This window comes from Stegostoma tigrinum, chromosome 3 (genome assembly GCF_030684315.1).
Source record: "Stegostoma tigrinum isolate sSteTig4 chromosome 3, sSteTig4.hap1, whole genome shotgun sequence".
NCBI lineage: Eukaryota > Metazoa > Chordata > Chondrichthyes > Orectolobiformes > Stegostomatidae > Stegostoma > Stegostoma tigrinum.
The window spans coordinates 89,013,877-89,037,415 of NC_081356.1; the positions used below are offsets into that span (position 1 = coordinate 89,013,877).

The following is a 23,539-nucleotide window of genomic DNA, read 5'->3' on the forward strand; positions in this document are numbered from 1 at the left end:
ATGCAAAGAATGTTCAAAACGAAGTAAATTCTGCCAGATTTATCTTTGAGAAAAAAATTGAATTGCTGCAAAATTTGAATGTATTAATATTCTTGAATGCAGCATCTAAACAAATAAGATTAGATTGTTTGCCTGACCATCTGTACATTAAGTATTACTCAAGTGCAGCGCAGAAAGAGAAATCTGCAAAGGAGATTATCAAGGCATTAACAGCTTTCACTTTGCCAAGGCATCCCTTAACATCTAACTACAGGTTTCACAGTTACAAGGGGAATATGCTATGTAGCCTTTAAGTTGCCTTTTTCAAAATTACACCAAGACTGTTTTCAAGGTAATATAATTCTTACTTACTAACTCTGCTCTTTTGAGTAACTGTAGATGTTAAGCAAAGCAGTTATCAGTTTGATGACAGAAGAATATGAAGGTTGGGTATTCCAAGTATCAATTTTCCTCTTGGGTTTCAACAAACTACCAATCCCCTCTATCAAAAAGTTATAAAAGTCTAAACATTTTACCTCAAATCTAACATTAGTCGATGCCGTGCTATCTAATTCCACTTCTTTAAAAATATTTGCCATAGGTTTCAACCTGATTGCACTCTCTACTTGCACTGAACGTTAAAAGACGATCCAAAAGATTATTGTGGTAGTGTCAATAAAGATAATAATTACAACTTTTTTCCTATCTGCTGTGACTTGAGGATTTTTTTAATAACTTCGACATTTTTCTTCCATGAACTCATTTCTGTTTGTAGAAGGAAGGTCACTCTTATGGAATAACGATAGTCACATCTATATTTAATGCTAAAATTTTACGTTTTGTGCTAATTAAGTTTCAAACTGCACCATCTGGTTCCTTGTAGGACTAACTTATACAGACATAGAGTCATAGTGCAAATTAGCATGGAAACAGGCCCTTCAGCCCAAGCCTCTCTCTATAACACAGGCCTACTAGTCCTGACAACATCCTCGTAAATCTCTGCACACTTTCCAGTTTAACTATGACTTTCCTATAACAGGGTGACAATACTCCATATGCGGCCTCACCAATGATTTGCACAACTGTAACATAACATCCCAACTCCTGTACTCAATGCCTTACCCAGTGAAGGCCAGCATGCTAAATGCCTTCTTCACCACTTTGTCTACCTGTGATGCCTCTTTCTACGAGCTATGTAATTATACTCCTAGGTCTCTATGTTCCTCAACACTCCTCAGAACCTTACCATTTACTGTATAAGTTCTACCGTGATTTGACTTGCCAAATTGCAACACCTCAACTTACCTGTATTAAATTGCATTTGCGAATCCTCAGCCCAGTTCCTCAATTGATCAAGATTCCTCTATAATTTTTGATAACCTTCCTCGCTGTCAACAATACCTCCTAATTGGTAACATCCGCAAAGTTACTAATTATGCCTTGTGCATTCACATTCAGGTCATTTATGTAAATAACCAATAACAATGGTCCCAGAGCTGATCCTGGACGCACACCACTAGTCTCAGACCTCCAGTACAAGAAACAGCCTTCAACAATTACCCTCTGCTTCCTATCTTCGATCCAATTTTGAATCTAATTAGTTAGGTTTCCCTGGATCCCATGCGATCTAACTTTCATGATTAGACTGCCGTGCAGGACATTGTCAAAGGCTTTACTAAAGTCCTTATAGACAACATCCACTGCCCTACCCTCATTTATCCTCTTGGTTACCGCTTCAAAAAACTCTAAAAGATTTGTCAGACATGAATTCCTATGCACAAATCCATGCTGACTATCCCTAATTGGACCTTGACTATTCAAATATTGGTTGATCCAATCCCTTAGTATTTTCTCCAATAACTCAGTTACCACTGATGTCAGACTCACTGGCCTGTAGTTCCTTGGCTTGTTTTTGCTACCTTTCTTAAACAATGGAATAGCATTAGCCACCTTCCAGTCTTCTGGAACTTCACCAGTGGCTAAAGATGAAGCAAAAATCTCTGCAAAGGCCTCTGCAATTTCTGTCATAGCCTCCCACAACATCCGAGGACGGACTTGATCAGACCAGAGGATTTATGCACCTTAACGCACTTTAACGCTGCAAACAACTCCTCTCTGGTAATGTGTATGTGCTCCAAAATATCCCCACTTGTTTCCCTTATTTCTTTAGCATCCATGATTCTCTCCTTAGTAAATATTGAGGAGAAATATTTATTAAAAATCTCCCCCATCTCCTGTGGCTCCACATGTAGACAGCCATGCTGATCTTCAAGGGACCCTATTCTCTCCCGAGTCACCCTCTTACTCTTAATACAGCTATAGAATGTCTTGGGATTATTCTAGACCTTATCTGCCAGATCCATCTCATACCTTCTTTTGCTCTTCTGATTTCCCTCTTAATTGTGCTTCTCTACTTTTTATTGTCATCTAGGGATTCACGTGAGCCTGCATGCCTTCTCCTATTTCCTGACTAGAGCTTCAATGTCACTCATCACCCACAGATCCCTAAATCTACCAGCTTTTTCCTTCACACATTGTCCTTAGACTCTTGATATCACACTTTTAAAAGCCTCACATTTGCTAGTTGTTCCTTTTCCTTCAACCCTGCCATCAATCAAGAAGAATAACTGGTTTTACCCAGTTACTGATGTCAAAACAAAGTGTAGTTTCTTTTCATAATGAGTGGAATTTGATTGGTGCCTGGGAGTGAGATGGCAGACATGTGCCAAGGTAGTGCACATCACTGACAATGTGTAGTTGCTATTTTATCAGCAGTAAGGGAAGGCATTGGCTGTCTCACCCAGTATTGATCCAATGGACATTTTAAGTAGCCAACCTCCTTCTGCCACTACTGGTATTTTACCATCCTGCAGCCTCCTTGCAGAATGAGAGGTTCACCTAGAGATGGCCTTCGCTATGTCATTACCACACTCCAATACACTTTACCCCCATAATTCTAAATACAAGCCTCCCAACACACTTTCATGAGGCAGCTATCCTGGATAATGTAGAAGTATTCGTCTGGCTGTGTGTACTGAAAGTTGTTAAGTCTCCAGGACCAGATAAGATATAACCGAGGATACTGGGAGAAGTGAACATGGAAATTGCAGAGGCACTGAACATGATTTTCCAATCTTTCTTGAACTTGAAGTTGTTGCCAGAGGACTGGTAAATTGTAAAGGTTATACCTTCTTCTGACTAAGCGTTGTGAAGGTAAGCCCAGCATTTACAGGCCAGTCAGTTTAATCTTAAAATATGATAATTTGGTACAAAATTAATCATCACTTGGGAAAATGTGGTTAAGTAAGTAAAGCCAGCAGATTTCCTAAGGGATAACTATGTTCATATTACTTGTATGAGTTTTTTTCATCAAATAACAAAGAGGATTGATACAGGCAATATTGTCCACATGATCTATATGGATTTACAACAGGTATTTGTTAAAGTGCCATAACCAACTTGTGATAAATGTTAGAAATTAGAGAATAGAAGGGACCTTTGTAACATGGCAATGAACTTGGCTGAACGACAGGAAACAAATAGTAATGCTGAATGGATACTTTTCAAATTGGAGAAATGTTCATAGTAGAATTCACAAAGGTTAGTGTTGGACCCCTTCTTTTCCTTATATATATTAATGACTTGGACCTTTGTATATAGGGTATAATTTCAAAACTTACAGATGGCAAAACAAAAAAGTATGTATGTTAACAATGAGCCAGAGAGTGTAGCACTTCAAAAGGGCAAAGACAGGCAGCTGGCATGGGTGGGCAAGTAGCAGATGGAATTTAATGCAGAGATTTGTGAAGTAATTCATTTCAGTAAAAAGAACTCAGAGGAGGGGCATTGTTAAATAATTTCTATACACATACAGTCACTTGCACACAAGGAACTCAAGAATCTATAGGAAAGAAGAGACTTCATTTAAGTTGTGAATTACCACAAAGTACTGGACTGTTAATACCGTTATACTATTAACCTTATATAAAGAGAACTTCACCATCAGTGTTCCCATGAGTTTCAAATAAATTGCTGCATTCATTCATTTAAAACAAACAAAACTTACTGTAGAGGGTTCGCTTAGGGCTGGCAATGTTTGGATCAGTTTAATTATAATGTTGTAGTTATTTACTTACAATGCCACTTAACCAGTGAAACCCAAGAAGGGTACTATGTGGAGTTTTATTCCTGAAAATGGAAGTGAATTGTTCTTAGAGGATTTTGAAATTTTGATTTTTTTTTCTACTTACCTTCCTGTGTCTTTGTCTTCTCTCTCTTAATGTAATTTTTCTTTTCCTCCATTTAACTTTCTTTCTGCACCTAATGTAACTGGATTTCAGTGTTTCCTTTTCCATCTTTGTCTATCGTTACATCTCATGGGTAAGGAGGTGCAAACTGCTGATACTTAATTTTGTGCCCCATTGCCCATTAGCTGCCTGTCCACAGCAATTTTTTAAATTCTTTCCTGGGATCTGGGCATTGCTGAGATTGAATTGAGTGGCATGCTGTGCTATTCCAGAGGGCAGCTGGAGTCACATGTGGGCCTAACTAGATAAAGACAACAGGTATCCTTTTCTAAAGGGCATAAGTGAACCCAAATATATTTTATTCCAGCAACAAATGATAGTCATCAAAATTCAGATCAATTGAATTTAATAACAAAATTTAAATTCCAGCATGGCAGGATTTGTACTCATATCATCTGTGTATTAGCCTGGGTCTCTAGAATACTGACCTAGTGACATTACCACTACCCTATCATTTCCCTTAATTTGTGGCACCAAGATGTTTTAAGCTGAAGGGCGAGGAAAAACATTCTAACAAAAAGAACTGAATTCTGGGCCAATAAGAGAAACCTTTTCTTTTCAGTTGAAATGCCTAATTGTCATCCTCAAACATGATATGTTGTATAGAAGCCTTTTATGACATTTTAAGCACATAGCTAAGTCAGGGAATGTATGTTTTTTTTTCAAAAAAATGATAAGTCCGATTGATGTCTTTACCTAGTTGAGTGAAGACAAGGATGAAAACCAGGCTTCAAATTTGAACTGCTTTACATTGGATTAAAATTCCAACATTGAAATTGTCATTAATGAAAACCAATTTCAATATTAAGTACCTCAGGTAATTTGAAGTGAAAAACGAACTCATTAATTATTCTTGATATATTTACGTAACTTATATATCAAAACTTATTTTGAGTTGTTTTGGAGTAACGTTGTTTCAATCGATATTAATTTTGTCGTCAGGTCTCTAAGTACTAGTGTTATCAATTACTCCATTGGCAGACAGTGAAATCTGCTTCATTACAGAATCTGGATATTGATCAACTCTTTAAAAAATGAACAGTTCCATCATGCTGTTGATTCTTATATTCATCAATCATGATGCCAATGTTATCAAAGTAAAATATAAGTTCGCATCTTTTCACGACTCCTGAAAATCATATCATATCTCTTTATTTGTTGAATTTAATAATTCTAGCTTGGCTTTACAATGCTATAAATACTTATTACATTGGGATCAATTCACATTAATGATAGCTAGAATTATTCCACTAGACCAAGATGATATTGGTAAAAATATCAGAAGAAGAAGAAGGACAAAAATATAATTGTTCTTTTTGCCATGAATTTATTAACATTGATCTTGCCAAATTTTCGAAATATAGAATGTAACAATATTTCATAATGCCATGATTGCCCTGGTGCACTGTCATAATATAGTCCCATCTCTCTTTCTGAAATGCTTTACAATCATAAAACAGTGTTATTGCCATTCCTCCCAAGCAGTTTCCATCTTCACAGTAAAGGTTAAGATCTACCCATTGTTTTGTGTTTTGGAAATATTCTTTTTGCCTATTCTAGAAGATGGCATCGTTCTGGAGGGGATGGGGTAGTGGTGGTGAAAAGCATGACAGGAAGTGTTTAATAATTTGTGGCACAAAGATGTTTTAAGCTGAAGGGTGAGGAAAATGATTCTAACAAAAATAACTGAATTTTGGTCCAATAAGAGGAACCTTTTCTTTTCAGTTGCAATGTCTAATTGTCGTCCTCGAATAAGCACATAGCTAAGTCATTTATTTAGGTTAACATTCCAATGTTGAAATTGGCATTAATAAAATTTACATGGTTGTGGAGAGGATCAGGGTAGTGGTAGTGAAGAGCATGAGAGGAAGTGTATAAAAATGATACAGCAGCCATAGTAAGTTTGGAGCAGACTTGACAAACCATTGTTTAGGCTTCCTCTGTGCCAGTTGCAGATGTTCTTATTTCAGAACATCCTTTCATTCTTAACTTCAAGCCCAAGTTCATTCTCTCAATAGTTTGAAGTGCAGTAAGACCTGGGTTGTTGAGTTTCAATTCAACTGTACAGTGCAAATAGATGTGTTTATACCATCCCAATATGATAATGAGCAATGTCAAACTAGGACAAATGCTAATCTACTATTATTACCATTAGTAATGTATACACTATATTGACAACTTCAAACTCTCAAATAAAAGAGTTATTTTGCTCAACTGACTATTAGTATTTTGTTCCATATCTAATGATTCCATGGGACTTGGTAAATTCTAGGATTCTTTCATGAGACAGCAGCATAATTGACAGAGAACATGTGTAAATTTAAAATATATTGCTGAGATAGATAGCATAATTAACAGTAAATACAATAAACTTTGGCTACTTTAAGTACAGTACAGGTATATGGATAACAAAATTCATAGTTTTTTATGCATGTGAATTTTTATTACGCAAGTATGAAGTTGACCATAACAAAATGCTGAATAGGTAATTTCATGCAGACAAATCATATTGATGGCTACTGAGACATGATATCATATGCCTAAGTTTATACATTAGCGATAGGCACTAAACCAAATAACTTGCACTGGGCTATTTAGGATCAGGCCGAGTTCGGAAGATCATGTACCTTACAAGGAAAATTATTCTATGCAATTACTTTTTGCAAAATCACTGAAATCCTCATGCATCTATGACTTGAATGTTTTTATTCTGTAAATTCATATTCTATTTTGTTTCTGTGAACATTTAATGAATAACTCATTCTTCAGATAAACCTCTGTTTTGATCTCAGCTGATGTTACTGCTGGGCAAGCCAGGCCCCTGACTGAAATTTGACTTGACAGATTTATTTTTAATTTAATGTGCCATTCATTCACTGAAACATAAACACACAATGTAGCAGATCCGATTTAAAATACAAAATATAAATTTATCTGCCAAAACAAGGAAAAGATGAAATATAATGCAAGAAAATGTGAGGACATGCTCTTGGCAGAATGAGTAGAGGAGGTGAATATTATTGAAGTGAGGAAATACTGCAGAAAGCTGCAGTACAGAGGGATTTAGGAGTTCTAGTGCATGCATCACAAAAAAACCTAACATCCAAGTTCAGCAGTCTTAGAGAAAGCAAATGGATTGATGGGACTTTAATTCAAAGGGAATTAAATATAAAAATATGGAGGCCTGACTAAAACTATACAAGGCAGTAGTCAGATCACAGCTGGAATATTGTAGACAGTTTTTGTCTCCTTATCTAAGGAAGGATTTACTGACTTTGGAGACAGTACAGAGACATTTCACTAGGTTGATCCCAGGTATATAGTGATTTACTTATGAGGAGAGGTTGGTCTTGCACCCACTGGAGTTCATTAAGAATGAGAGGAGACCTTTTTGAATTACTTAAGATTCTCAGGGGTTTGACAGGGTAGGAGTGTGGAGGTTGTTTCATTTTGTGGGAGAGTCTAAGATGGCAGGAAATAATCTCAGAATAAGGATTCACACATTTAAGACAGTCAAGAGAAGACTTTTATTGCCTCTCTCAGAAGGTAATGCATCTATGGAATTCTTTTTTGCATAATGCTGTTGAGACTGGATTGTCAAGCAGTGAATGAAAGAGCAGACTCAACAGGCCAATTTGCCAATTTCTGCTCCTACACCTTATGGTTTTAAGGTAAAAGAAATAAAGATAAAATAGAACAGACCAAGCTATTTACATATAAAGAATTTGAAAGATTTTGAAACACACAACAGGGCAAAATGCCATCTTTTCCAATACTATACTTTACTATATTCAATTACCACAGAGAGAAGGAGAGAGAGAGTCCCCTTCTCTATCGAATCTATACTTATGGCATATATAACTGTTCCTTTCAATTCCGTCTTGAGAACTTATTACATTTTTTTTCCCTTGACTGTTTACACAACAGAGCTTAAGCTTTCTACCTTCAAATAAGACCTCCTTCAGGTTTCTCACCAAACAGCTTTGGTTGGTATTTTCAAACTCAACACTGAGGAAATCTATTTCATAACTGTTTTGAAGCATCTCCTTTCTCCAGGAGAACTGTTTATGCATCCATTCCCAGCAACATCTTCTGTAAAACATTCCCAAAATCTTTCCATTCAAGGGTTTTGCTTATCAAAGATCAATTGTTGATTCTTTTAAACAAAAAGGAAGCCCTTCGATGTTTACTTTCTGCAACGGTAAAACTCTCTCAAAAGAAATTCACATTACCACTTTAGGATCATTTTAACCTGCTATCTGCCACATACAGGTTTAAATTCATGGCTCCAGAAAGACTGACAAGTTCATTATTAAAACCCCTCAGATACATAGATCAACTTAAAGGAAAATGTAGTTAAAGTCCTCTCTGATGAAGGGTCTAGGCCCGAAACGTCAGCTTTTGTGCTCCTGAGATGCTGCTTGGCCTGCTGTGTTCATCCAGCCTCACATTTTATTATCAAAGTTCCTTGTTAGCTTTGGTTAACAACAGAGCATTCTTTGTGTACAACTTATTTTCTGTTACCATAAAGACGAAAATAAAAACGGGTTATGGGACAAGCATGACTTCCTTGTCCTTGATTACACTGAATAACACCAAGCTTTAAGCAGTTAGCAAATTCTTCTGCCTTGAACACATAGTGACAGATAATCTGTGTCTTGATGCAGAACCCAATGTTTGCAGAGGGACAGCAACAACCACGTTTGGCTGACAATTGAAACCATTATGGAAAACCATTAAAATGACTCCTAGGATCAGGCTGTCAGCTTTTGAGGCCTTTATTCTTAGCATCTGGTCTTTGAAATACAGGCAACCTTTGGCATTCAGGAAAGGAAGATCAGCAATTTTTATACATGCTGTCTGTGACCACATTCTGGGAATGTCATGCAAGGGCAAGATCACAAATGTGGCAAATCTACCAAAGTCAAATGCGCCAATTATGACGGCACTTATTAAGCAGGGGTGATTTCGCTGGCTCAGGCACATTTGTAGGATGGAAGATGGACTTATCTTTGGATGGATGTTCACTATCATCACAACTGGTAGCTACCTTCAGCCTCTCATTTGCAATAGCCATGGAAAGGGAAAGGAGCAGTTACCAGGGGGAAGATATTTAACTGGGGTAAAGGAAACTATGACGCTATCAGACAAGAGTTGGGAACTACAGATTGGGAGCAATTGTCCCTCAGAAAGGGCACGGCAGACATGTGGAGGCTATTTAAGGAGCAGTTATTGCGAGTGATGTATAAATTTGTTCCTCTGAGACAGGCAAGAAGGGGTAAGATTAAGGAGCCTTGGATGACGGGTACAGAGGTGCTTCTTGTCAAAAAGAAAAAGGCAGCGTATGTAAGGTGAAGGAAGCAAGGGTCTAGCACAGCTTTAGAGGATTACTGGCTTGCTCGGAAGGAGCTCAAAAGTGGACTGAGGAGGGCCAGGAGGGGGTACGAGAAAGGCTTGGCAGGAAGGATTAAGGAGAACCCGAAGGCATTTTACTCATACGTGAGGAATAAGAGAAGGATCAGGGAGAAGGTAGGGCTGATCAGGGATAGCGGAGGGAACTTGTGCGTGGAGCCCGAGCAGATAGGGGAAGCCCTAAATGAGTTTTTTGCTTCGGTTTTCACGAAGCAAAGGGACCTTGTTGTGAATGAGAACTCTGAGGAGCAGGAAAACAGGCTTGAACAGATCAAGATTGAGGAAGTTGATGTGCTAGAAATGTTGGCAAACGTTAAGATTAATATGCCCCCAGGGCCAGACCAGATTTATTCTAGGTTGCTCTGGGAAGCGAGAAAGGAGGTTGCTAAGCTGCTGGCGAAGATCTTTGCTTCCTCACTCTCCACAGGAGTCGTACCGGAAGATTGGAGGGAGGCAAATGTTGTTCCTCTTTTCAAGAAAGGGAATAGGGAAATCCCTGGAAATTACAGACCAGTCAGTCTTACGTCTGTGGTCAGCAAGGTTTTGGAAAGAATTCTGAGGGATAAGATTTATGACTATTTGGAAAAGCATAGCGTGATTAAAGGGAGTCAGCATGGCTTTGTGAGGGGCAGGTCATGCCTTACAAATCTTATTGAGTTCTTTGAGGAAGTCACAAGACAGGTTGACGAGGTTCGAGCGGTGGATGTGGTGTACATGGACTTCAGCAAGGCATTTGATAAGGTTCCCCATGGCAGGCTCATTCATAAAGTCAGGAGGTATGGGATACAGGGTGATTTGGCTGTCTAGATTCAGAATTGGTTGGCTGACAGGAGGCAGAGAGTGGTTGTAGATGGTGAGTATTCTGCCTAGAGGTCAGTGCTGAGTGGTGTCCCGCAGGGCTCTGTTCTTGGGCCTCTGCTCTTTGTAGTTTTTATAAATGACTTGGATGAGGACGTTGAGGGTTGGGTTAGTATGTTTGCTGATGACACAAAGGTTGGAGGTGCCGTTGATAGTATCGAGGGCTATTGCAGTCTTCAGCGAGACATTGACAGTATGCAGAGCTGGGCTGAGAAATGGCAGATGGAGTTCAACCATGATAAATGTGAAGTGATGCATTTTGGAAGGTCGAGCTTAAATGCTGAATATAGGATTAAAGGCAGGATTCTAGGCAGTGTGGAGGAACAGCGGGATCTAGGTGTTCAAGTGCATAGCTCCCTCAAAGTTGCCACCCAGGTGGATAAGGTTATTAAGAAAGCATATGGTGTTTTGGCTTTCATTAACAGGAGGATTGAGTTTAAGAGCTGCAAGGTTATGCTGCAGCTCTACAAAACCCTGGTGAGACCACACTTGGAATATGGTGTCCAGTTCTGGTCGCCCTATTATAGGAAAGATGTGGAGGCTTTGGAGAGGGTGCAAAGGAGGTTTGCCAGGATGCTGCCTGGACTGGAGGGCTTGTCTTACGAGGAGAGGTTGACTGAGCTCGGACTTTTCTCTCTGGAGAGAAGGAGGAAGAGAGGTGACCTGATCGAGGTGTACAAGGTAATGAGAGGCATGGATAGAGTCGATAGCCAGAGACTTTTCCCCAGGGCAGGATTGACTGCTACGAGGGGTCATCATTTTAAGGTGTTAGGAGGAAGGTATAGAGGAGACTTCAGAGGGAGGTTCTTCACCCAGAGAGTTGTGAGCGCAAGGAATAGTTTACCAGTGGTAGTCGTGGAAGCGGAGTCATTAGTGGATTTATCTAGCATTTATTAGCATTAGTAATGCTGGACATGCACATGGACAGCAGTGAATTGAGGGGAATGTAGGTTCGGTTATTTTATTTTTGGATTAGGATTATTCCACGGCGCAACATCGTGGACCGAAGGGCCTGTACTGTGCTGTACTTTTCTATGTCCTATGTTCTGTGTTGTACAGCAGCTTGAGAACAGGAATGAGTGCTAAAGGTGACAATCCACATTAACATCTGATAATCACTTCATACGCAACCCTTGTGGCTGAAACTGTGTCTCACAGATTGAAAAGAGCAATCAGCCACAAAAGTGCACCTTCTCAAGCTATGCCATATCCAATGTGTTTGACTTGCTGAATGTCCATCATGTTGTATAGATAGAAAGGTAGTGATGACAACAGACAAATCATACAAATAATATCAAAGGTATCATGAATTTCTGCAAAACAAAAAGCTCTATTTTCTTCACACGTTACAAAAGGTTTTCTGCCTGGTTTTTTACTATGTTAGTGCTTCTTCAAATGATAAGTAGCAGAGGCAGATGATCACAAACAATGCAACCAGCAGACACAATGTTTTTGGTGTGTGACCTGTATTATTATTTTAATTAATTACATGTTTAATTGTAATTCCAATCCAGTAATGAATGAAGAACTCCTATTTCTCAACTGCTGTTTGTAATATTGAGTTTGAACAGAAATATCATCTAATAGTGAAAAAAAGGTTCCGTAATTAATTCCTTCAAAAGAAAATGTTAGATCACTGGCCTGTATCTGGCAGAAGTGATTCACAAATTGCACAAGAAAGGGTTTTATCTAATCTGTCCCACGGAAGCATTTTTATTAATAGCATTAATAACAATACATTTCACACCTCAACAGGTAAAATGGTATTAAGTCGCGGTGAAATGTAAAAGAGAGATTACTCAATCACAAGTATCTAATGTTCAAAATCCTATACAAATTTTCCACAGTATAATTCTTTATTCCCGAAGCCAGTGACTGCTGCTATGGCACAGTTCTGTCTGTACAAGGCGACTTCCACGGGGTTACGTAGAACATGGAACAGTATGGCACAGTACAGGCCCTTCGGCCCACGATGTTGTGCTGAATTTTAACCCTAAACCTAAAGTCTATCTAACTTCCACCCTTACCTTACACTATCATCCAAATGCCTATCCAATGGCCGCTTAAATACCCCTAATGAGACCGACTCCACTACCTTCTCCAGCAAATGTGTTCCATGCCCCTACCACTCTGAGTAAAGAACCTACTTCTGATGTCTCCCCTTCATCAACCTCCACTCACTTTAAAACTATGCCCCCTCATAATAGCTACCTCCACCCTAGAAAAATGTTTCTGGCTATCCACTCTATCTATACCTCTGAGATAACAAAGCATAGAGCTGGATGAACACAGCAGGCTGAGCAGCATTGGAGGAGCAGGAAGGCTGATGTTTCGGGCCTAGACCCTTCTTAAGGAGGGTCTTTTCCTGAAGTGTCAGCTTTCCGGCTCCTCCAATGCTCCTTGGCCTGCTGTGTTCATCCAGCTCTAAACTTTGTTATCTCAGAATCTCCAGTATCTGCAGTTCCTGCTATCTCTATCCATACTTCTGATCATTTTGTCAACCTCTATCAAGTCACCTCTCATCCTTCATCGTTCTGAAGAGAAAAGCCCTAGCTCTCTCAAATTTTCCTCGTAGGACCTTCCATCCATTCCAGGCAACATCATGGTAAATCTCCTCTGCACCTTTTCCAACGCTTCCACATCTTTCCTGTAATGAGATGACCAGAACTGCACACAATACTCCAGATGTGTTGCCACACAACACAATGAAGGGTATCTTCAATGTGAAGATGGGATTTGTCTCCACAATGACATTTCAATTGTCTCTGTTATTGATACTGCCATGGACTGATGCATTTGTAGCAGGCAGATTGGTGAGGATGAGGGTAAATATGTTTTTCCCTCTTGTTAGTTCCTTCATCACTTGCCATAAACTAAATCAAGCAGCAATGTCCTTTAGGACTTGACCCGCTCAGGCGTTAGGGGTGCTGCTGAGCCTCTCTTGGTGATGGACATTGCAATCCCGCACACAGAGTACATTCTGCACCTTGGCTACCTTCAGTATTTCCTCCAAGAGTTTTCAACATGGCAAAGTACTGATTGCAGTCAGTAGCAGTGATGGGAAGTACAGTAATTAGCAGGAGGTTTCCTTGCGTATGTTTGACCAATGCCATGATATTACATGGGGTTTGGAGTCAATGTTGAGGACGCCCAGAGTAACTGTCTTCCAGTTATGTTACTGTGCCACCACCTCTGCTGGGTTTGTTATGCCTTTGGGACAGGGCATATCCTGGAATAGTGATAGTAGAATTGTGTGTTATTTCTGTGGGAGTGATTCCGTTACCTGGTTGCTTGAATCATCTCGAAATAGTTGTCCCAATGTTAGCACTAGCCCCCAGATATTAGTAAGAAGGACTGGGCTGAAGTTTTTGATCCTTATCTCCAATGCCAAAATCAATGCCAGCTGGTCCATCTAACTTAGTTCCTTTTTCTAGGGTTTTAGTAATTTGATACAACTGAATGGCTTGTTAGACCACTCAAAATCCACTATTGCCACTTGGTGACTCGTCCAGTGACAAAGGCACTATGCCATTGCCTCCCCAAGAATTACTTTGACTCCCCTTTATTTCTGTAATTCAAAATTACAGACTACTCTTTTTCTTAACTTCTCCATTTCTGATTCTTTCCGTGGCTGACTCTTTCACAGCTCTGAAAATCTACATGTTTTCAGTTGCAGCATTCCTTACACCATCTTATAAATGATGTGTTTTAAAGTATGTCTGCTACAAATGCATTTACAGTAGGGCACAGTTACATGAATGTTGTAAGTCAGCAAGTTTAATTGCAATTCTCCGAACATATACTAGCACCTTTGTCCAGTTCTTCAATGTTGCAAATGCCATCCCTTTGAATGAGAAGTTACATTGAAGTTCCATCTGCCTGTTCCAACCCCAACTCCTCCAACCTCTAACACATGGAAATTTGCCTCCAAACTACACAGTATCCTGACATAGACCCACACTACTATTCTTTCACTGCCTCTGGGTTAAATTTCTTGAACACCCTTCCTAATAGTATTGTGGGTGCACCCACATCAGATGGACTGGAACAGTTCAAGAAAGCAGCTCACCACCACATTTCTATCTTTAGTTAGGGATAAACAAACAAATGCAGGCCTTGCAACTGATCCTCACCATCCAGGAACAAATTTTGAAAGAAATTCTGGTCATTTCGGTCAATTGTAACAATTCCATGGAAGGATTTTTAAAAAAGTTGTTTATTCTCCTGATTTCCTGTCATACCTTTCTCCTCTAGTACCACAAGATTAACTAATCATTTGTTCTTTATCGAATCATAAAGCACAGACCTGTTATGGTTTTTCCAAAGCTTTGAAAGTACTATTCAATTGGTTTGAATTCCCTGTTCTTTCCCCACAGAATTGTTGTGCTAATTTTCATTGTAAAGCATATATATGTAAATTCTTTTTTGAAATTTGTTCTCTAAAAGCACTACATGAATGGTAGCTCTTTTTATCTTTTCATACAAATGGGCAAAAGTTCTGTTATTATTTTATATTGAAGAAATGGAATCCTGACCTTTTCTATCGTTTAACTGCGAATTAATTAAAAGGGAACATTTTTACTACTCAATGTGGCAATTCCAGTAGGTTCCATTTCAAAGCATTCACATTTTTCACAAGCCATATCTGGAACTAATACCTTTTAATATTCACTAATCACTTTCGAAAGTAAAGCATTAAATCCCGGCTGGAGTCTCATACCTGACTCATAATTTTCTCTGACATTTGGAATCAGCCTTACCCTCCCAACCTTAGTCACACTGTCAGAATAGTTGGAACAAAATCAGAAATTGCTGAGGAAACTCAGTACGTTGTCTTTTTGTTTCAGATTTCCAGCATCTGCAGTTCTTTATTTTGTTTTTATGATTGGGCAGCAGGATTTGTTTTATCCTCGCCACACTATGGTCTAACCTCTTAGACAGAAGATAAGAACAGCAGTAAAATGTGTGTAAAGATATGCTGAATAAATACACACAAATAAATCTGTTGCAGTGAGATACAGGTGAAAATATCTTAGATGCCACAGATAGATTTCGACTGGTAGGCAGCTTTATTTGTTTTGAAGATGCCAGTCCATGTATGTCCTGCTAGTGAACAGTATGCCCTGAGTTGGACACCCATTTCAGTTTGCCAAATTTTAGCTTTTGTGGTTGTCCACCATTGCTCACGACTGGTTGTGGCAACACTGTAGAGCTTAGACCTAATTCATTAGTTGGAATCACTTGGCCCTGTTTGGTTTTGCTTTATCCATTTGGCATGCATCTGCTGACATTCACATGGTTGACATTCCCTTTTTCATGCTCATGGTGCTGGCCCTCCTGTACTCTTAACTGATTAGAAGTTATTAACTTAGTTTGATGATATTGACAGATTGGAGGATCTACCTGTCTTGAGGTTACGGATAATGATTAAGTTTTTTTCTAATTTTTCATGCGATGTGGCATCATTGGCAAGGAAAACATTCATTGCCCATTTCTAATTGCTCTGAACTGAATGGCTTGCAAAGATATTTCAGTAGGCAGTTAAGAATCAACCAAATTGCAGTGGGTCACATGCAGCCCAGACCATGTGAAAATAGCTGATGTCCCTCTCTAAAATATATTCTAAACCAGGATTTTTACAAAGAAAAATCCGCAATAGTTTTAGAATTACCAATACTCAGATTAGTTTTCAATTTTTTATTCATTTGTGGGACGGGGTTATCTCTGGATGGCCAGCGTTTCTTGCTGTCATTGCCTTTGAGAAAGTAATGCTGAGCTGCTGCCTTGAACCACTGCAGTCCATGTGCTGTAGGTTGACCCACAGTGCCCTTAGAGATGGAGTTCCAGGATTCTGACACAGTGACAGTTTTAGAATGGTGATATATTTCCAAGTCAGGATGGTGATTTGCTGCACTGCTGTAACTTCTGGGCAATGATGGCCATTGCGATCCACATACTGGCTGCTGCTGCAGCGCTTCCCCATGGATTAATCTAAAGTCAATGATTACCAACCACAGCGTCCTTTCCTGCCTGGTCATGAATTTTGTAAGGACAACTTTGTAGAGTCAACTGGGCTGGTTGTGGATTTGTTAGGTCCAGCGATGGTTCTTTCAGTTTTTCTCCTCAATGTTTTTTTGTAAAACTTTGATACAATGGAGTGAGGCCAATTCAGAGGGTAGTTTAAAGTCAACCACCCATAGGCCACAAGTATCTAAGGGCAATAAATTCCCACCCTACAAGAACATTTTCATCAAAATCTGTCATTTTCATTGAGACTAGCCTTTTAATTCAAGATTTTTTTTATGAACTGAATTTAGGTTCCTGAGCAGGTCTCCAGCAATCCAGTTGTTTGGTGTGTTTCTTTCTTGGCTAGCTGCAGAGCTGTTGTAGTGAAGTGTTCACCAGACTGTGTACCTATGCTCTGTATCACAATGAGCTGGTAGCGGAGGCGGACTTTCTGGTGATGCAGCCTCCTTTGTCGCTGTGGTAGAAGAGGGCACTTGTCAGCACCACCTCATCCACCAGGACCTCCAGGTCACTGTCAGGGAATTGTGGTGTCATTTTCCCCTTTGACAGTGTTTTCTGTGTCCATGACTGGAATGCCAAAGTTCATCCAGGTACACTGCCGCATTTTGAAGATGGCACAGGTGCAAGGGATGCAACCATTTCAATGGCTATCCAGTAAGTAGCTCATTGTACATGGAAGGGCATGTAGTAAGAAGGGCTGCAAAATGGGTGAGACAGACACCATTGGGAGAGGTAGGTAATTTTCTAAGGTCAGCCTAGTAAGATACAGCAATGGAAATCACTAGGCCTTGTGACAACAAACTCTTCAAAAAACTCAGCGCAATTCAAACTTAAGCAAAAAAGGTTCAGTCTGACAGCCTGGACACCCTTTGCCTCTCTAATGATCGTACTTACATTTCTTTATCCTAACCAGCAAACTAGCAAACCAATTCTCAACGCTTTATATTTGCTTATGTCTGTTCATTGTGAAATGTAAGGTGTGTTTGGCTGTCTTGTGGTGAAACTAAGTTGAGCTGAAGCATGAATGAATGTGTAATAATAGTTATTTAGTAATGAGATTTTCATATATTAGTTCAAAGATAATTCTGAGCAATCATAGAGTAGTAAGGTGAATTTATGAAGCCTATATTATCAGTTGAAAGAACTTTATTAATTGAAAGTCAACTGGATTAATAGTATCCTCTGGCTTCAGATTACAATTACAGAGTTATTTTTAAGAGATTATCAAACAGTTTTGTTGTCTCTGGTCTTTCTACAAAGTACAACTAACAAATATACATTTGTCTGATTATATTTGCCACGTTGACACTGCGTGGTTGGCGAGTTTCATGAATGGTTTGAGATGCAACTTATTCTCACATGGTGCACTGACAGAAAATGATTTAAATTCATTGTTTACTGAAGAAATACTTGTGTCTTGGAAGAACATGAAAGATTCACATTAAGGGCAGAATTTTGTGATCCCCCCACAAGTAGAGATGCTCATTAGCCTTCCTGTTACCCTTCGACTAGCTTGTCCACAATTTTACATCAAGCCATCTGGGCTAAGGTTGAGAATAGGCTTCTACCCTCACTCCAATTGTTGCCCTTAAGTAGTCAATTTATGGGCAGATGGCAGGTGTAAAGGGTCAGTGAGTTGTTCGGTAGATCACCTGTGGGCGACAGGCAGGCAAAGGTAGTGTATTCGCCAACTTCAAGATCCATTTTCTATGTCAGGCGCATATTGTTCATTCTCTTCCTTCACGTTATCCTTTCTTACACATTAAGTTTCTGGAAGAAATGCTGCTTAAAATCCCACTAGCTATTGAAACTATGAATCATTTGGTATTCCATAATTTTCAATACCTTGCTTCCGGCACCCACTGCCAGCTCATTGTGATAGAGGGGGTAGGTACACGGTCTGGTGAGCATTTCACCACAACAGCTCATCATGCAGTGAAGCAAATTTAATCTATACCACCTAGTGTAAACAGAGCAGTCTCAAAACTGGACAATCAACTGACTCTGCCAATCCATCTGCTGCCATCTTGTGTTAGGTCCTGAAAAATGCAGCCTGGGCAGCTAATATAACTTTTAGGTACCAATGGGACGGCATACCACACAGGTTCCATCGTCGCTACCTAGTGAATGGCTTAACATGAAGTAATTAATTAAAAAAATGTTCAAAATACTTGAAAAAGTCTCTACAACGACTGGAACACCTAACTGACGTATACAGATATCATGAAAGATCCTGAAAATCTCACAAATTGTTATTTCATGACAGTTAAATACCTTTAAACGCTCGTCATGAGGCATTCTGATTACTTCTCCCAAATCAAAAAAAAGTTTGCTTCTATGATGAACAAAAGTTGAATATTCGGCCAAAATTCAAGCTTTTAATAAAGCATTTTGATTATAATAAACAATGTTGACATATTTCCAGTGAAATAATTGTCGATGTTATCTTCGATTAGCAAAGTAATACTTTCCCACTGAATTTTCTCCAACATTATTTCAGGAACAAGTGATCCATATGTGAAGTTCAAAATAGCTGGGAAGGAGGTTTACAGAAGTAAGATAATTCATAAGAACCTCAATCCAATTTGGAATGAAGAAACTTCTCTTCTGATACAAAACATTGCAGAACCTTTGTATATAAAGGTAGGTAAAACTCTAAACATCCTACGCTTGGTGATTGTAAATTAGAAAACATCAAAAGGGTGAAATAGGTTTTTGGTGATGATGCAAAACAGGCAACTGCAAATCCGTATTTGCTTCCCTCACCCAATTTTTGTTTCCACTAATGTCAGCATTCAATGAATACAAGTTAAAGCGACACGCATATTGAATTTGATTTTGTGAAAGTCCAAAATGGTCAACATTTTTGTGAATGAGTAGTCCACTTGTCCCACAGTTTATCTGTCATTTTATTGAGGTTTTATGTTGTCACCAACTAAGTGCACCCTCACAGAATCTGATTAAATTCCTGATGTTGAGTGTGCATGAACCCAGAGGAGTTATAACAGATTTCTAATGGATTATGCAGTTCCATAATTTGTCTCAAACAGACATAGCCAACAGAGCTCAAATCGTATATATTTAAACTTCTGCATCAATCCAAAAACTGTTCGAATTATTTTGTCCAAGTTGGTGAAAAACTTTGATCTAGTTAACTGGCATATTGAGGCAGAATTCAATAAACTGAAAAGATGAAAATATTTTGTGTATTTTGTAGGAGCAATCAGTGTATTGGCAGGTTGTCCACAGCAGATAATATTTTGTAAAAAAAAGTAAATACAACAATATGAAGTAAAACCAAAATATCTCGAAACACAAATTGCTCTATGAAAAGAGCAATGTAGTTGGAAATTTCCCAATACAAGGCAGAGGTAGCACATCCTCAGAATCTGATTCCTCAACTTCACTTTATCTCAGATGTTGTCCTACCTGCCTCTAAACCCAATTCTGGACGTTGAGTTCTAATCTATGATGACAGCTCAAGACAAAAGTGATTGAGCATTGCATTGTCAGAGGCATTATTCTTCAGACAGACATTCAATTTAACCTCATTTATCTACTTAAATGGATGCAAGATACCCTAATGCAAGGCTGAAGAAGAGCAATGATTTTTTTTTCCATTTTATGAACTGCATTCCTCCTGTAATAACCACAAGCAAAATAAAATGTGCATCATGCAAAATAAAGAACTGTGATGCTGGAAATCTGACATAAAACTAGAAATTGCTGGGCGAAACTTAACACTTCTGGCAGCATCTGTGAGGATAGCAACAGAGTTAATGTTTTGTGCCCAGTGACCCTTCTTCAGAACTGTAACTTCAGTTATAAGAAAGGGTCACTGGACTCAAAATGTTAGCTCTGTTTTTCTCCATGGATGCTGCCAGACCTGTTGAGTTTCTCCAGATGAAAAGTGCATTTGCCATTCTTTCAATTACTGTTTCTGAACTTTTACTGTGCAAGTTTACTGGCCTACTTACCTACGTAACAACAATGATTGCTCTTCAAATTGCTTCCTTGATGTTTTGGAGCATCTTGATACAGTAGTAATGTACTACATCAGATGAAGGGTCGAGGCCCGAAACATCAGCTTTTGTGCTCCTAAGATGCTGCTTGGCCTGCTGTGTTCATCCAGCCCCACACTTTGTTATCTTGGATTCTCCAGCATCTGCAGTTCCCATCATCTCTTATCTTTGATACATACGCTCCACCTGCTAACCAGTATAATTATTACATCAGAAGAGTTTATTGCTAACAATAAACTGAAGTTTATTATCAAATTCACTTCACTGAAGTAATCTATGCTATTTACTTTTGCTCAACTTTAAAATGTAATCTTTTTCAGAGATTTTTTTCCAAATGTTTCATATTCTTACTCCTTATATTTGTAACTATTTACCTAAAATGGTGAAGAGGAAGAACAGTTGATATTTACAGGCTGGGTCATTTTCATTTTTGTTTTTTTTGAGGAAAATCATGAAAATCATTGAAGCTGGCAGTTTCCCCAGGATTTTCCAAGTCACCAAAGACTGATAGGCACAAAATACAAAGCAATTAAACTAGTTTTGAAAGCTTTTATTAATGGTTATAGTTTAGAATACAATTTCTAGTTTTTTGAAATTAAAGTTCTCTTAGTAGAATAAATGGGGATATGATTTAGAAACAAATAAGCAATACTGAAGTGAATGCAATTCAGACAAGCTCGGAGCTGATTACCGTTGAAAGTTAATCTATAGTTATAAGGTCAGAATCGAAAATGAGTGATCCATCCTTAAGATTATAACTGAGCCAGGGAGCCTGAAGAAAGTGTTGTAAAACTCAGTGTTATAAGTTATTAATTTGGATTGCAGAATCAAAGAATAGTGTTGAAGGTGAAAGCTTTCATTTGATTCCCCATAAATCTTTTGGAGAACAAAAGTGGCAACTGGAGACCTGTAGCATAGCTTTGGGGTGGTCCCAGGTGATGTGAGTAAACCTTCAAGATTCATACTATAAGGAAATGCTGAAGGGGTAGGGGGCAGTGAACAGTAGAACTGAGTTCAGAGCAAAATACTTATAAACAAACCAGACAACAGGTTTCTAACTGTGTTTGAAGAAGTATCATACAGGACTGATAACTAACCCGTTTCTCTCTCCTCAGATTCTGCCAGACCTGCTGAGTTTCTCCAGCATTCTCTGTGTTTGATAATGGGATTATATTTCTGCCGTGTGTTTAAAAAGCTTTGTATATATGTCACAGATGGATGGTTTGGTTTGTTCTATTTTATCTTAAATTATTTTGTTGATCAACTTCAGTTCATTGTTAAAGCACAGTCTGCAGCATTGTATAAGGCTTGTTAGAGACCCCTTTGTTAAAACCAAAACAATGAAAAACATAACCTATCGAATCAGGTTTCAGTCTGAGATCTGACTTGTTCAGTAATAGCATCAGCTAGGATCAAAACCATGTGGCTGGTTCAGTTCAGTTTCTAGTCAGTGATAATGCCCAGGATATTGATAGTGGGGGATTAAAAAACAATGGTAATGGTAACGGGCAATGGTCAGATTCTTTCTTGTTCAAGATGGTTGTTGTTTGGCACTTAGGTGGCACAAATGCTACTTGCCACCTATCAGGAAAAGCCAGGATGTCATGGAATCATAGCCTCATACTGCACAGAAACAGGCCCATCAACCCACCATGTCTGCACTGAGCAGCAGTCACAAAATTGACCCACTTTAGTGTGGGCCTTGCCGAATACGAAGATAAACTGCTTCAACATCTAAAGTTTCCCAAATGGTGCTGATTGCCTAGTCATTAATGAACATTCCCACTTCTGATCTTATGATGGAAAAAAAGTCATTGGTGAAGTAGCTGAAGATGATTTGTCCAAGGACAAACACTGAGAAACCCCTGCAGTGAGCGCTGTGGACTGGGATGATTGGTCTTCGAAAACCACAGCCATCTTGCTTTTTGTGAGGTATGACTCAAATCAGAGGAGAGTCTTCCCACTTAGTTCCATTGGCTCTACATTTGCTATGGCTCCTTGATGCCACACTGAGTTAAGTGCAGCCTTGATGTCAAGGCATTCACACTTACCCCATCTTTGGAGTTCAGCTCATTTGTCAACATTTGGACCAAGGCTGTAATGTGGTCAGGAGCTGAATGGCATGGGCAGAGCCCAAACCAAGTATCAGTGAGCAACTTATTGCAAAGTACGTGCTGCTTAATAATACTGTTGATGACACCTTCTGTCACTTTAGTGATCAAGAGTAGACTGATGGAGCAGTTATTGGCCTGATTAAATTTGTTCTGCTTTTGTGTACAGGATGTGCCTTGGAAGATTTCCACATTGTTGAGTAAATGTCAACACATAGTAGGAACTGCAGACGCTGGAGAGTCTGAGATAACACGGTGTGAAGCTGGATGAACACAGCAGGCCAAGCAGCATCAGAGGAGCAGGAAAGTTGACGTTTTGGGTCGAGACCATTCTTCAGAAATGGGGAATGGTAAGGGGATTCTGAAATAAATAGGAAGAGAGGGGGAGGCGAATAGAAGATGGATAAACGAAAAGATAGGTGGAGAGGAGACAGACAGGTCAAAGAGGTGGGGTTAGAGCCAGTGAAGGTGAATGTAGGTGATGAATTAGGGAGGGGGTAGGTCGGTCCAGTGAGGACGGATAGGTCAAGGAGGCAGGATGAGGTTAGTGGGTAGGAGATGGGGCTTGAGGTGGGAGGAATGGTTAGGGAGGCGGGGAAGGGCTGGGCTGATTTTGGGATGTGGTCGGGGGAGGCGAGATTTTGAAGCTTGTGAAGTCCACATTGATATCCTTGGGCTGCAGGGATCCCAAGCAAAATATGCGATGCTGTTCCTGCACCTGACCTGTCCGTCTCCTCTCCACCTATCTTCTCCTGTATCCATCTTCTATGCACCTCCCCCACCTCCCTGTTCTTTTCAGAATCCCCTTCCCCTTCCCCATTTC

At 39.3% G+C, this 23,539-nt stretch overlaps 1 protein-coding gene across 18 annotated transcripts in view; it reads left to right on the forward strand.

Moving 5' to 3' along the window:
• LOC125450983 (multiple C2 and transmembrane domain-containing protein 1-like) overlaps nt 1-23,539 on the forward strand; it is a 562,377-nt gene that overhangs the window by 194,635 nt on the left and 344,203 nt on the right. For all 18 annotated transcript variants that reach the window (XM_048527527.2, XM_048527528.2, XM_048527529.2 and 15 more), the window contains one exon: nt 19,084-19,226. In XM_048527527.2, the coding sequence (XP_048383484.1) occupies nt 19,084-19,226 (143 nt within the window). The remainder of the gene's footprint in view (nt 1-19,083; nt 19,227-23,539) is intronic.